This window comes from Salarias fasciatus, chromosome 16 (genome assembly GCF_902148845.1).
Source record: "Salarias fasciatus chromosome 16, fSalaFa1.1, whole genome shotgun sequence".
Taxonomy (NCBI): domain Eukaryota; kingdom Metazoa; phylum Chordata; class Actinopteri; order Blenniiformes; family Blenniidae; genus Salarias; species Salarias fasciatus.
Window position 1 is genome coordinate 17,442,194 of NC_043760.1, and position 12,674 is coordinate 17,454,867.

Here is a 12,674-nt window from a genome sequence, read left to right on the forward strand (position 1 = left end):
GTGGGGAGCGACGCGACTCCCTCATCCTGGGGCTGTACACACAATCACAAATCTGATCTAGTATCTTCCATTGCTCAATATTTCAGCTGGGATATTCACATTCCCATTGAAGGAGTTCTTGATTTTGGATTGAGGCACTCTAGTATTGTGCGTTATTGTGTTTTAAGAGGCTTTTGTATCAAAGTCACTAAGGTTTTCAGCAGTTGCAGCTTCTTGAGGCAACTGAATCACACAACCCAGCCTTCACTCTTCACGCAGTTGCATTCGGACAACCACCCTCTTCTTGATCTTTTATTTTTTTTTCCCCCTTTTCCCTGACTTAGACCACTTTTAGTTGCCGCCAACTACAAATACATCAGAAAACGTGCTGTTTTCTGAATTACAAGCCCTCCAGCCGTCGCACTTGTTTTTCCACTTCTCCTGCCTCCAACATGATCGTCGACACCTTCGTGGTCATTCACTGCATAATGACGCCTCCTCTTGGCAGGTGCCACTGAAGCGAGAAAATCAATGATATTCACTTTAACCGACACTGATATGATTATCATAGAAGACTGTGGTGTAGTGTACACTTTATCCAGTTCAACTACCTGTTTCTACAGCTGTTTCTGAGATTACAGTTCACTGACCTCGAACAGCGATATTTTTCTCAACACACACGTGATCACACAAAGTGCTTCAATCGCTTTAAAAATAGGTGTATTACCTTTCTTTCTGATTTATTCCTCTCTTTAAATGTCTTTTTGATCATTTGCCACCTGTCTAACATTTTTATTTACTGCTTGTCTGTCTGCATACTGAAGAACAACACTCATAATTCAAAGTTTGAGAAATAGTTAAGCGCTAAAAAAACAAATATATTCCCTTTTATTATTGCTGAAAGGGTTTACTATATTAAGAAAAACACAGCCCTTGCACATCTATGTTAATTTTCTTTTTTAATGTCATTACAACTATTTGTTTTGTGATTCAGTTTAAAATGTATAAAATGCATAAAATATGTATAGAATGTAAAATTTTGTGATCCTGCTACACTGTGAGAAATCAGTTTAGGAGGTATAAATGAATTTTTCTTTTGTTTGTTGAGTTTCAAAGTGATTTTTGTTGGACTTTTGAGACCGCCTATCTTTTAATGATGGATCAAAACAGAGCCAACAGTGAATTAACAATAACCTATTTTTTCCAGAAAATTTCCTTTGGCTATCAATTGTATTTCAAAAGTAGTAGTCAAGTACAGCGGATGAATAGAGAGAATAGGGAAATCTTGTGACTTCCAAGAAATAAATAAAAGAATTAGGCACTGTGCTTTTCAAATGCCTCTCATTTATTCCTTTGTGCAAGGCCTTGATCTGACCAGTAAGAGCAATTCAAAGTACACAGTCTTGACCAATTAGGCTTCCCTGTAAAATAGGGTATAATCATCCCCTGTCAAGCAGCTATTTCAGTTTGATTTTGACTTTAAGAGTAATTATCTAAGTACAGTCAAAGTGGCCGTCCATTCTTCATGGCTACTGGTGCTTTTCAGGCTCTCACAGCCTCCTTTTCACTCACTGCCTCTCAGGCACTGATGGGGGTGAAGAAGCTGTGCTGATTGGGCTTCAGTGTCTTGCTTGATTATTTTTTAGGTGTGGACCTTTTTTCCCTCCCGGGTTAACAGTGTGGCTGAAGATCTTTTGTCAGGTTCATTTCTACGGCGCAGTGGTGCACCATGAAAACCACTTGTGTGTTCTATGAATCCAGCAATCTTGGGTGATGGGAATATACGGGTTTATGTTTGACTTGAACGAATGTAGTTTATTTTTTATTTGATTGCACTTTGGAATGAAAAAAAAAAACCAGCTGCCAGGTTTACAGATCTCATACACACAACAGGTACAGCGTGCAATAAAAGTGAAAGCATGGCAGGAAACAGATTTTTCAATTATCCATAAGGATTCAATCTGAAGTTCGCTTGTTTTTTTTATTTTTTTATTTTTTTTACAACACTGCTGTGAGAAAAGCAAGTCAAGATAGTTTATAATATTGTGAACACGATTCTACGATGTTTACAGCACTGGTAAAAAAATGTTTAGCAAACAATCAGTTCACGTAAATCAAAAAATGAAAGCATTAAATTCAATTGTGAATACTTGTGATATGGGTGCATTTGAAGTTATATTAATGCAACAATCAACCAACAATGAAATTGTCTTAATCAATTAATCGTGCATATGAGTAAACACTGACACCTAAGAATTTAAACCCAAATCACTGCACTGTTTTTGATGGTGAAGTGATTTTAGAGTTCTGAACTAACTAGACCACAACATTAATCATGATGAGAAATTTTCATCCTGACTTCTCTCTTTTTAGCTCTTGAAATAAAATTTATTTTAATTTTCTGAGAGAAAGAAAGTATTGTGTTTGCAAAATGATGAAAATATGAAGTTGAAAGTCCTCCTTGTGACATATTATGCCTGAATGAAACACATCACAACCGAGAAGCTAACACATCAAACACAGACGCAATTCAAGAGGCAGCAAGTTCGCTTGACCAACAATACACTCTGATGATTCCCTTTCAGTATCTTCAGCAACATGATGTCCTGTTGCATAAATACAGCTTCATAATTTAAATCTCATTGAGATGATTTGAAGTGTATTCATGATGCATCTCTGGAGTCGGCGTGTGCTTCTGGCAAACTCCAGCTCAAAGAGACAAAGGTTGTTTGTTTTTCTTACCCTCCTTCCTGTGATGTGGAGCCGAGTCATCGGGGACTTGAACACAGTAGGTCTTTCTGGTCTGAATCCCCCGTCCACACAGAACACTGACGTTCGCCTGCCGTCTGTCCTGTTGGCTCAGTAAGGGGAGGATGTGGCATTCCCCCCAGTGAGTGGCCCTCCACACATACCTGACATGGGATGGGAATCATTGTTCTGTCATGATTTTGCTTTTTAAATTCATTTTTTAAAACTAAAAATTAACTCAGAATACATGGTTACATTTTTTTACTGAAACTATTATTAATATATTTCTTTATTTTTTGTTTTTTTGTAACTTTTACATAGTTGTCTATTTGGGGAAAAATACATTTGAATCTGCAATCCCTTGAACAGTAACAAATGCACTTAAAAGAAGGATGGGGTATCAGTTTCTATACAGCGAGGCCAGTTGTTTTCAAGAGACAGCACAGAGCAAAAGACAAATTAGCCGGAGTGTTTCTGGCAGGCGCCTCTCCCGCGGTATGTCAGAACGAGGGAGGCATGATTACTTCCATTTCAAAACTTCCAGACAAATGTTTGGTTTCAACTGTGAAACATGCAATGATGCAGAAAGCAATAATATTTGTGGAGTTTTTAACCAGAACAACAGCCTGTAGTAATCTATCAAATGCTTAATTTCAGTAATGACTTTTTCCTAATCATGTAAATCCTCTGCTCTCAGGCACTCTGTGTAGATTTAGCAAATAAAATACAATCCACCAGCGGGGAAAATAATTCTCTACTGACTACTTTGTTTGGTGCGAGTTGTATTAGTTAAAGCCTATCTGAACTCAAACACTTCTAAAACAATGAGGTACTGTCAAACACTCGCTCCTATCCATGTCATGTCTATTGGGCCAAGAAATCCCAACAGTACATGAGGTTATTGTAGCTGTCACAAGGTAATTGAAGCAATGGCGGAAATATGCAGAAAGTAATTCAGTGGTGAAATTTGCAGCCTCAAGGCTCTCTTTCATAATTATTCAGGTGAAAAGGCTCCGAGAAGCAAAATTAAAAAAAACATTATTTGGTTTTAGAGCTTGACATTTACTGCATCAGGAGATTCCACTTGAATAGACTTTGTTTGTGTATAGTGACGGTGAATAGAGATGCTAATTCTCTCAGTGAGGACTGTTTGGATATACCTGGGGCAGCTCGGAAGTAAATCCCCAATGATGTTGCAAGCTTCTTTTTCTTCAAGGCCGGGACATCTCTTGCCCCCGCTCATGGGGATCTGCGTCATCAGTCGGGACCGGAGGCGGTAGCCAGGAGACAGGTCGGCGGACTGGCACGTCTTGGAGCAGGGACTCCACGATGACCAGTCAGACGTCTGGCAGTCTTTAGGCATCACACATGCCCGGAAAGTCAGAGGGGGGCCGTCCTTGGTGCAGAGACTGCAGATTGAGAAGGACAGATCACTGGCACGGTGGGACAGAAGTCCATGACAAATCATACATTTTAGAATACGGTGTCCAGGAAAGCATGACTGTAGCATTGGTCATGTTTGGTTGGGATTGTATGTAGAGAGATCTGACAAAAAAACTAAACCATATGAGAGTGGATCCATGAGGGGGTGCAGGTGGTACCAGGAAATAAACTTGGAAAGGGCGAAACTAAAGCAATAATAAACTTTATTATTTAGTCTGTTAAAGGAAGAATTTTTATCAGTGGAAGTAGTGCGCCTTCATTTGCCTCTTTACAAAAAGGAGGGTGCAAAGGTTAGATGAGTAGGCTTAGGGTCGTAGGTTTACTTGACCATGGAAAACAGAAACATTTCCAAACAGTCCCTCCAGGAAGCTGCGATGCTGCAATTTCAACAATTAATTTAAATTCAACGAATCTATGCGAAAACCCTGCAGTTTTGTCAAGGTGCGGTCATCGGAAAAAAAAGCGCAGAATTCACTGGTTGAATTGAAATTAATTGTTGAAACTGCAGCATCACAACTTCCTGGAGGAACTGCCAGAAGAAAAATCAAAAACACAGTAAGTCTTGTCTTACATTTCCTACTAAAAACAGTTTCTGCTTCACCTCTTCCACTCATGCCTGACAACACTAGAAGTTGTTGCACATCCAGATAATAACATCAGTGTTTGAACATGAAGTCAGCCTTTCATATCGAAGCAGAAACATTCACTTTAAAATACAAAACAAGTGCATTAGTCATATAATTACAGCCCCCATTGTTTAATTCGGGGAATGCAATTAGTTAGGTTATTAAGATGTGAGCACAATTCTCATTTTCAGATTTTACTTTGTAATTAGGCTGTAAGAAAAGGAGAATGAGGTACAATTCATGTGGGGAAACCCATATTCAGAAGCTCCAATCCTCCTTAAAAAACTATGCTAATCAGGCTCAGTAAATGGTCCCTTCACACTCCAGCCATAAAGTCAGTGAACCATCAAGGATGATCACTTGTGAGTATCACACACATAACAAGATACCTCATTTTTAAGCCCCTTTGTCTAAAAACGACACAGGATGAAGAATCTCATCACATGAAAGCGGGTCTGATAATTGACTCATTGTTGTGATCGAGTACTATTAATATATAGAAAATCTGAGATGATGAAAATGTGAAATTTAACAAGGATCTCAGTGACAGGTGCCATGGCTTCCACAAATGGTTGTGAAAAATTGATTTCAGCAGCAGACTAATAGTGTCACTTTACACCACGGAGACAGGAAAGTGGCATTTAGTCGATATAATATACATCCAATGATTAGTTTTCCTCTGCTTGAAAATAAAGTCCGAGAAGGGTTGTGGTTTTCTACAGTATTTTTGTCTCTGTGCGTGTGTGTGTGTGTGTGTGTGCATAAGCATGTGCTGGAAAATCCATTCTTATCAAATCCAAATACTAGGGTTAGCTCAAACAGCAGGAACCAGAGGGGTGCAGCACTTGACATTTAACACAATAAAGCCTCACCTTCGCGCCCATATGCCGGCAAAACAGCAGCTCTCACATAATCTAGTTATAATTGAATAAACAACCCCCATCAACAAGAGGCATTTTATCCCCCTGAATGCGCCTCCCCGACAGGAAAATGTCTCAGCCAGCAGCATGTGGAGAGGGAGAGGATTGATCACGTCCATCTCATGTTTCAGATAATACGAAAAATAAAAAGCTTAGGGTGGTGAAAACAATCCACTCCACGAGAAGCATTTCATGTACAGCTCACAACTCTCCAGACGGTCCATCGGGGTGTAATAGATTAACGCTTTGCAAATCCAGTTATCTGTTTGAATCAGACAAACAAACCAGCTGTACTCACACTATCTGCTCTTCCTTATGATCTCAGACCTCAAAAATCGTCCCATTTTCCTCTGGATTTCTGTTTCCGAAACACAGCCATATGAAAAATAAGCGCGTCCACGTCCTGCTGCCTTTTTCAAACATATATTCCTCTTTGAAACCGTGCTCATAGAGGAAGGTGATATTACTCAAACAGTTGACAACAGAAGGTAATATCTATTAAGTGAAAAAGAGAGGACAACTCTCTGACATGAAAGACATGAAATTTGAATCGCAGGATTCAGATTAGATAGCTCTGAGGAAATCCTGACAGGTGCTTATTGCTTTATTTTTACGTCTGACATGGAGACTCTGGCATCTTTGCAGCAAAAGTATGTGTTGAACGTAAGGCTAAAGCTTTCAGAGTTGTGCAGGGGGAAGAAAAAAAAAAAGTCTTGTTTATGAGTGTGAGTCTGCAAGGAATTTAAAAACATCTCCATGCAATCTGAAACCAATCATTCCACCGTGAGGAAAGCCTGTGACATCAATGGGAGATTTCAAACCACAGCCAATTTGTCCGGGACTGCCTGCCTGCTCCGGTGGCTCAACAGCAGGGTATGCATTGCAAAAAAAATAAATAAATAAAAAAGTGAAAATAAAAAATATTTCCAAGAACTCCCCAAAAAATTCATTGCAGAACAAGAGTTATCTGCAAAGTGAGGTCACACAGATTTGACCTCCATGGGAGGTGTGCCAGGAAAAAAGTCATTCAGGGAGAGCAGAACAGGGCAACAGCAGAGCTGGAAGAAGAACATGTGAGCAAAAAAGGAGCGAGAACTCTCAAACAATTTGTGGCTACAGATATTTTGAATGCAAAAGAGAAGCTTTTTAACACACTGATGTTAGGAACTAGTGGAAATTAATGCAAATTATCTGGAAGAAGTTATTAGTGGTAACGGAGAATGTTAGTCGAGGCCAAAAAGTTTAACAAGTTTTTCTTACTTTTGCATTTCTCATCGAAAGACACCATCTGCTTTCATGAAGAGTTTGAAAATTTACCCTTTTTTTGTGGTGTAGTGGTTCAGTTTCAGAGTTGGTTCCTTTTTGTGTACAGTTTACATCTTCTCCCTGAGCATGCACACATTTCCTGTCTTCTCTACAAGCAGATGTATCTGCAGGTCAGGGGAGGGCTGCAAAAATTTCATTTTCACTATGAGAAACCCAAATGAGGACAGAGTACATCTACAACAAGTACTCATGTGAAACGTGGTGATTCAATGAAAATGACTCACCTTTTAAACTGGATAATGGATTTTTTTTTTTTTATTGATACCTGATTCAGATGTATTTAAAATTACCCAAATTTTACTATTAATTGTCAGCAATGATTTAGTAATTAGAATCGCAAAATGTCTGTGTTTGATCTGACTGTGAGCAGACTGTATTTCTGAAAAATATGCGTGTTGTATCATTTGTGATCGCCTCACCTCAGCATCGCATTCTTGCCATCACTCCGTGTGCAGCGAACGTGTCTCGTCTGGTATCCCACCTCCAGTTCCCACGACATTGGGTACTTGAGCGCATGAGCGTGGTGGAGGTGGTGGTGGTGCCGGTGGTGGGTGTGATGAGTCTGGTGATGGGAGGCTAACGTGTGCAGCGTGACGGTGTTGTTCACGTTGGAGCTTGTACCGAAGTCCACCGTGGTCCTTCCACTTAACAGGGCATCCTTGTGGTGGGGCAGTCGGCACTCGCTCCAGGCGCCTACTTTAAGGTTGTACTGGTGCTCACCCTCCTCGGCAGAGCATCCAACAGGGCTCAAACAAGTCCTGGTTTCTGTTAGGTTGGGGCAGTGCGCCCCTCCGTACACCTGTGTCGACAGGACGTGTCGAGTCCGATGCTGAAGGCCGGAGCCGCAGGTTTTGCTGCAGCTCGACCAAGAGGTGAAGTCTGAAACTACACAGTCCTGAGGGCAGGGGATGAGGCAAGCCTGCTCCACAGGTGGCCTCTGGGAAAAGAACTCGCATATCCTCGAGGTGACTGAGGTTCGATTTGAAGTGCGCACACAGTGGACTCTGCGCCTCTGGATGCCGTGCTGCGCTGTGATGCAGTCCGTCATCCTCAGCTTGAGCTCGTTGGAAAAGAAAGGGACGAGCACACAGCTCCCCCAGTCAGACACCTCCCACTCAAAGAGGTCCTGGTGCCAGCCGCAGACCTTGAAGCACTGCCTCTGGCTCTCTGGCTTCTCCATGTGCTGGCAGTGGGAGTGATGGGTAGTCCAGCCCTCCGAGTGCATGCACCATATCGTCCTCGTCTGAACCCCACCTGAACCACAGTCCTCCCCAACGCACTGACCCCACTGGCCTGAAACAAAGAGAAGACACACAGAGGGGGCAGTTCCATTAAAAAGTGCAGCTGCTGGAAAAAAAAAAAAAGAAAAAGAAAAAAAATGGCAATTTAAATTGTAGCTATCTGGCAGCTTGCAATCAACCACAATTCAAGGCCATTCACTTAACCTCCATGATTGCTTTATTCATGAACTGAGGAAGAAAGGAACAAAGGAACACAGAGTAATCAAACGGCTGGCAGACATCAATATGAAAAAATTCAAGGTCAGCTTCTCGGTCAAAGTGTGAGAGTCATTTCGGTTCATATTTTCAAACTCGGCATTCAGAAAATCCATTCATATGATACAAATTTAAAAATTTGACGAGATCTTGAATTTTTTTTTTTTTTTTAATTTAATTCTTTCACAAAAAACACTGTGTAAAATTCTTAAAGTGAAAAAAAAACACGCACAAGAGGTTTTAAAGGGCTTTTCAAAGCTATTGATTGGAGAGCATCGATTGCCATTAAACATAAGGTAAACTAACACACATCAATAACATTTCTCTGCGGCTTGACTCCTCACTTGAATCATATTATGGATTTTAGTCATTTTAATGTGTGTGTCGAAAAATCAATCTAAACTTAATAATTTCAGACCACAACCAGAAACGATCTTCAAGGAAATGGTCCTCAAGGAAAGCCCAGCAGTGACAGAACCTTCGAGAACAAAGGAGAATAAACGGAAGATGATGTAAGGTTGCTCTTCATCACTCAATATGAAAGGCCAAAAAACTCAAGGAGAAACACCTAAAGAGCTGCTAACAATAATCTCCGTTCAAAAAAGGTCAACTGACAGGCCGGCGCTTAATTAATTTGCACATTTCACAAGTTGTGACAGTTGATTCAGTCGATGCCTCAGAGGACCGGGAGCAGAAGACATTCAGAAACAGACGAGTGACAGAGGTGAACAATAACAGTCAGGCTGACATGATAATCCTCGTGTCGATGCACAGGCTTTCTCCACTTCTGACGTGTTCTAGATAATGACAGATGGTACTACTTATGATCCATTTAGGTTTCGCATTAAAGGTAATATGTCTAGAGAGGCAATGCCGCTAAGTATACATTATCAGCTTCACCAGGCAACTTGTTATTCAAAATAACTAGTGAAGTAACTCAGTCTGTACAGCTACGTGTTAGACAGCACTCTGGTAGTGAGAAAGAGGTGCCACAAAATCTGAGAGTTTGCATGTTTTTCCTTTGCACGTGAACTTCTTCGTTTATTTATTACTGCTTTCGGAAACATGCAGAATGGGTAAATCAGCACAACTAGAAAATTCAATTTCCATTTTCCAAAATGCTACCTTCACCGCTGAAAATTTCCTAAAACTCCCCTTAATTTCATTTTCTAACCTTTTGTGCTCATCATGGAAAGGAGCACAGATAAGTCAAAATGAGATCAGTTGTCTGATAATAGGTATCTCCGTCAGTCACATTCAGTTCTCATCCACTAATTCTGCCACATGCTATGAAGAAGATAATTTGATTCATTTCTACTAATTGGAATTAAATTGATGTTATGATGAGATTCTACTGCTCCCCAAATTGCTTTTGAATGATGACAGATTCAAGTCATTCTTGTGACAGAGAAATCCGATGTTAACACTTCAGTTTCTTGGCCGGTGATGGACACGACAGAGCTGATTTCCCCCTCCGCTACAGGAGGGGGGCAGGGGGGGCATGGGAGTATTTTAAATTACTGAATTTTTCCACAGTTCATTGAAGCACATCATTGCATTTCTTTGTCCTGCTTGGTTTTGCAGCGTTAATAGCACCTGCAGCGTGATCAATATAATTACATGATTGTGATAGTTCTATGTGTCTCGAAATGCAAACGGCAAAACTGAACCGGTGGAGAATCTCAATCACCATATTTTATTGCTTTAATTTAGGATTTATTTTTTTTCCCAGCAAATAAGATTAACTGATTTATTTTTTTCACGGTACACGTAACAGGCTGCAGCTCTTAGCATGTAAATAAACGGAGGGCTGCAAATTTATTTGCATTTCAGTATCAGCAATTTTCATGTGGAGAAACAAAATCGACACTGTGACAATTGTAGTCTGGCCTTCCCATTGTTATGTCCTCGTTTCCACATACAGCTGAGACTGGAGCTGATCTAAGTCTTTTTTATTCCCCCTCAAGCGATTTGTCTTTTTCCAGTTTTTTCTCGTCGGAATTTTACATTGCATGTGCTATTACTGGAATTTAGCCTTATTTAATGGAGCCACAACTAACTTGACGGGGTGTGGGAAGGCAACCTTCAAATTGACTGGAAAGAGAGCTGGATATTATTCTACGGTTGGAGGATTTTTTTTGGGGGGGGAGGGGAACCATGGTGGGCTCACACAGTGCAGTGCATTACACAGCACTGCAGTAATGACCACTGCGAAGCACCAACTAACAAGCAAAACCAACATCTTTTCTTGGTGAGATACAGTTTTTGGCTCTTTTTTTTAGAGGTCACAGGGTTTGGGAGGCAAAATCAAGCAGGCAAATTAAACAAACATCTGTCTTTCTACACAAAATGCTTGAAAATGAATGAAACTCACTTCATTATTGAGTGGAACATGTACAGTGCTTTAACATGAAAGGCTGCGCTGATGACAGAGCATGTTTTATAAGTTGTATGAACGGATGAGTCTTCAAAGCACATTTGCAGAATGAAGCATATCCTATAAATTTACAATTACCATTCATGAGACATGAGATATTTAGCATCCAGCCTAAGGTTTAATCGACAGTGGGGTTCAAATTACCTCAACTACAAGTATTTATTTACATCCTTGAAGGTACTTGAACCACTTCGACCATGAACCATCAACTTGAGAGGATAGACTTTTTTAGGATCAACAAACGTTATCAGACTTACGAATGTCAGTCAAATTCCAATCTGAAGTGGCTATCATGGCTCAGGCACTCCAGAAATTACTGCTGAGACCTTTTCTGCCCAGCGAAAACTCAGAGAACTCCAAAAAAAGTTATAAATGGGCTGCACTCTGAAAATAGACATTAAAAGCCTGGCACAAAATTATGATACGAGCAGTCAGCCTCAACTGAGTTTAAAGACCTTCAATGTCAACACAGCTCATGTCCTTCTTGTTCCCTCAGCTGAGTGCACAGTCCTTGTGGCCACTGGTGGCCCTCCTTCATGATAAACACTCTTTCATCAGCATGACCAGCTTTGCTCAACGGTGCTGTTTTCAAACTGTGCCAGGATATGAGAGCGTGATTTATGGAGGTCTGATTTGGAGTGATTCCGCTGCCAGGGGAGCCCGCTAACACAAGCACTAGTTCATCTCCTAAGCTCTGAATAATCACTCTCTCGATCTGTCAGCATCAGCATCTGTCAGCCCCTCAGGAGAAAGCGCTCGCCCACAGCTCCTTCATTCCCGTCGCACTTAGTCGCCTCGCTCGCACCTTCGGGGGCTGCGCCGCACGCGGGGCTCCTCCTACATTTACTATTCGATTTGCGTCCAGAAAACTTAACACGAACAAAGGGCAAGGGGTTGATCGGACTCCACCACAAAGCGGTAAGAGACAGGAATTAAACTCAGCCAGTGCAGCGTGACTGAACACATATTCTCCTTTTCAGCTGTGTTGGATTGAACCCTTAAGTTGGACAAATGATGGCAAAACTGCGAGAAAATAGCGAGCAACACAATGAAAGCAATCTCCACCAGCCCCAAAGCAGACAGATGGAAGCAAAGAAGAGAAGCAAACAAATTGGTGGTAAGCCGTCTTCTAAACTGCGGTGAGCGGCACTCCATCAGGACAACACGACGCTCACTGCTAGTAAATCTTAACCCTCTCCCGTCGCCTTAATTACATTTAGCAACAGCATCAGTGAGTCCAGTCAGTAAAAAACATCCAGGCTCTCTGGATGCTCTATATTTTGTGGCTTCATGCCTCATTTTGTGGAGCTGGTAATGTGAAACCGTTCCCATTGTAGACAGAGAGTTGTAAACAAATACATTTTGTCATTTCCAGAAGTGTAGAAAATTAGAAAAAACACAAGGCCAAGTACTTCGATTAAGTAAGAATGTACACTCACATCTTTTATCTCTCATGATTCAGAATGCCTCATCTAATGCATCTTGAGGCTGTTTGTGGGAAGGTCTATGTACCGTACAGAGGTTTTTCATTCCAAATCAAATTTTTCGATAAATAAACTACGTAATTGTGTGACTAGACAGCTACTAGATCTTGATTTTAGGCAAACCTGAAACAAATTGAAAATATGAGGAAGATTATAAATTAGAGACAATGATGTAAACAGAGAGTGTAACCGGTAAGACAAGTGGAAACAAAAGA

The 12,674-nt window shown here is 40.9% G+C and overlaps 1 protein-coding gene across 2 annotated transcripts in view; it reads right to left on the bottom strand.

The window, feature by feature from the left end:
• thsd7ba (thrombospondin, type I, domain containing 7Ba) overlaps positions 1-12,674 on the bottom strand; it is a 151,752-nt gene that overhangs the window by 99,369 nt on the left and 39,709 nt on the right. For both annotated transcript variants that reach the window (XM_030112054.1, XM_030112052.1), the window contains exons 3-5: positions 7,462-8,335; positions 3,888-4,136; positions 2,722-2,891 (exon numbers count right to left, since the gene is read on the bottom strand). In XM_030112054.1, the coding sequence (XP_029967914.1) occupies positions 2,722-2,891; positions 3,888-4,136; positions 7,462-8,335 (1,293 nt within the window). The remainder of the gene's footprint in view (positions 1-2,721; positions 2,892-3,887; positions 4,137-7,461; positions 8,336-12,674) is intronic.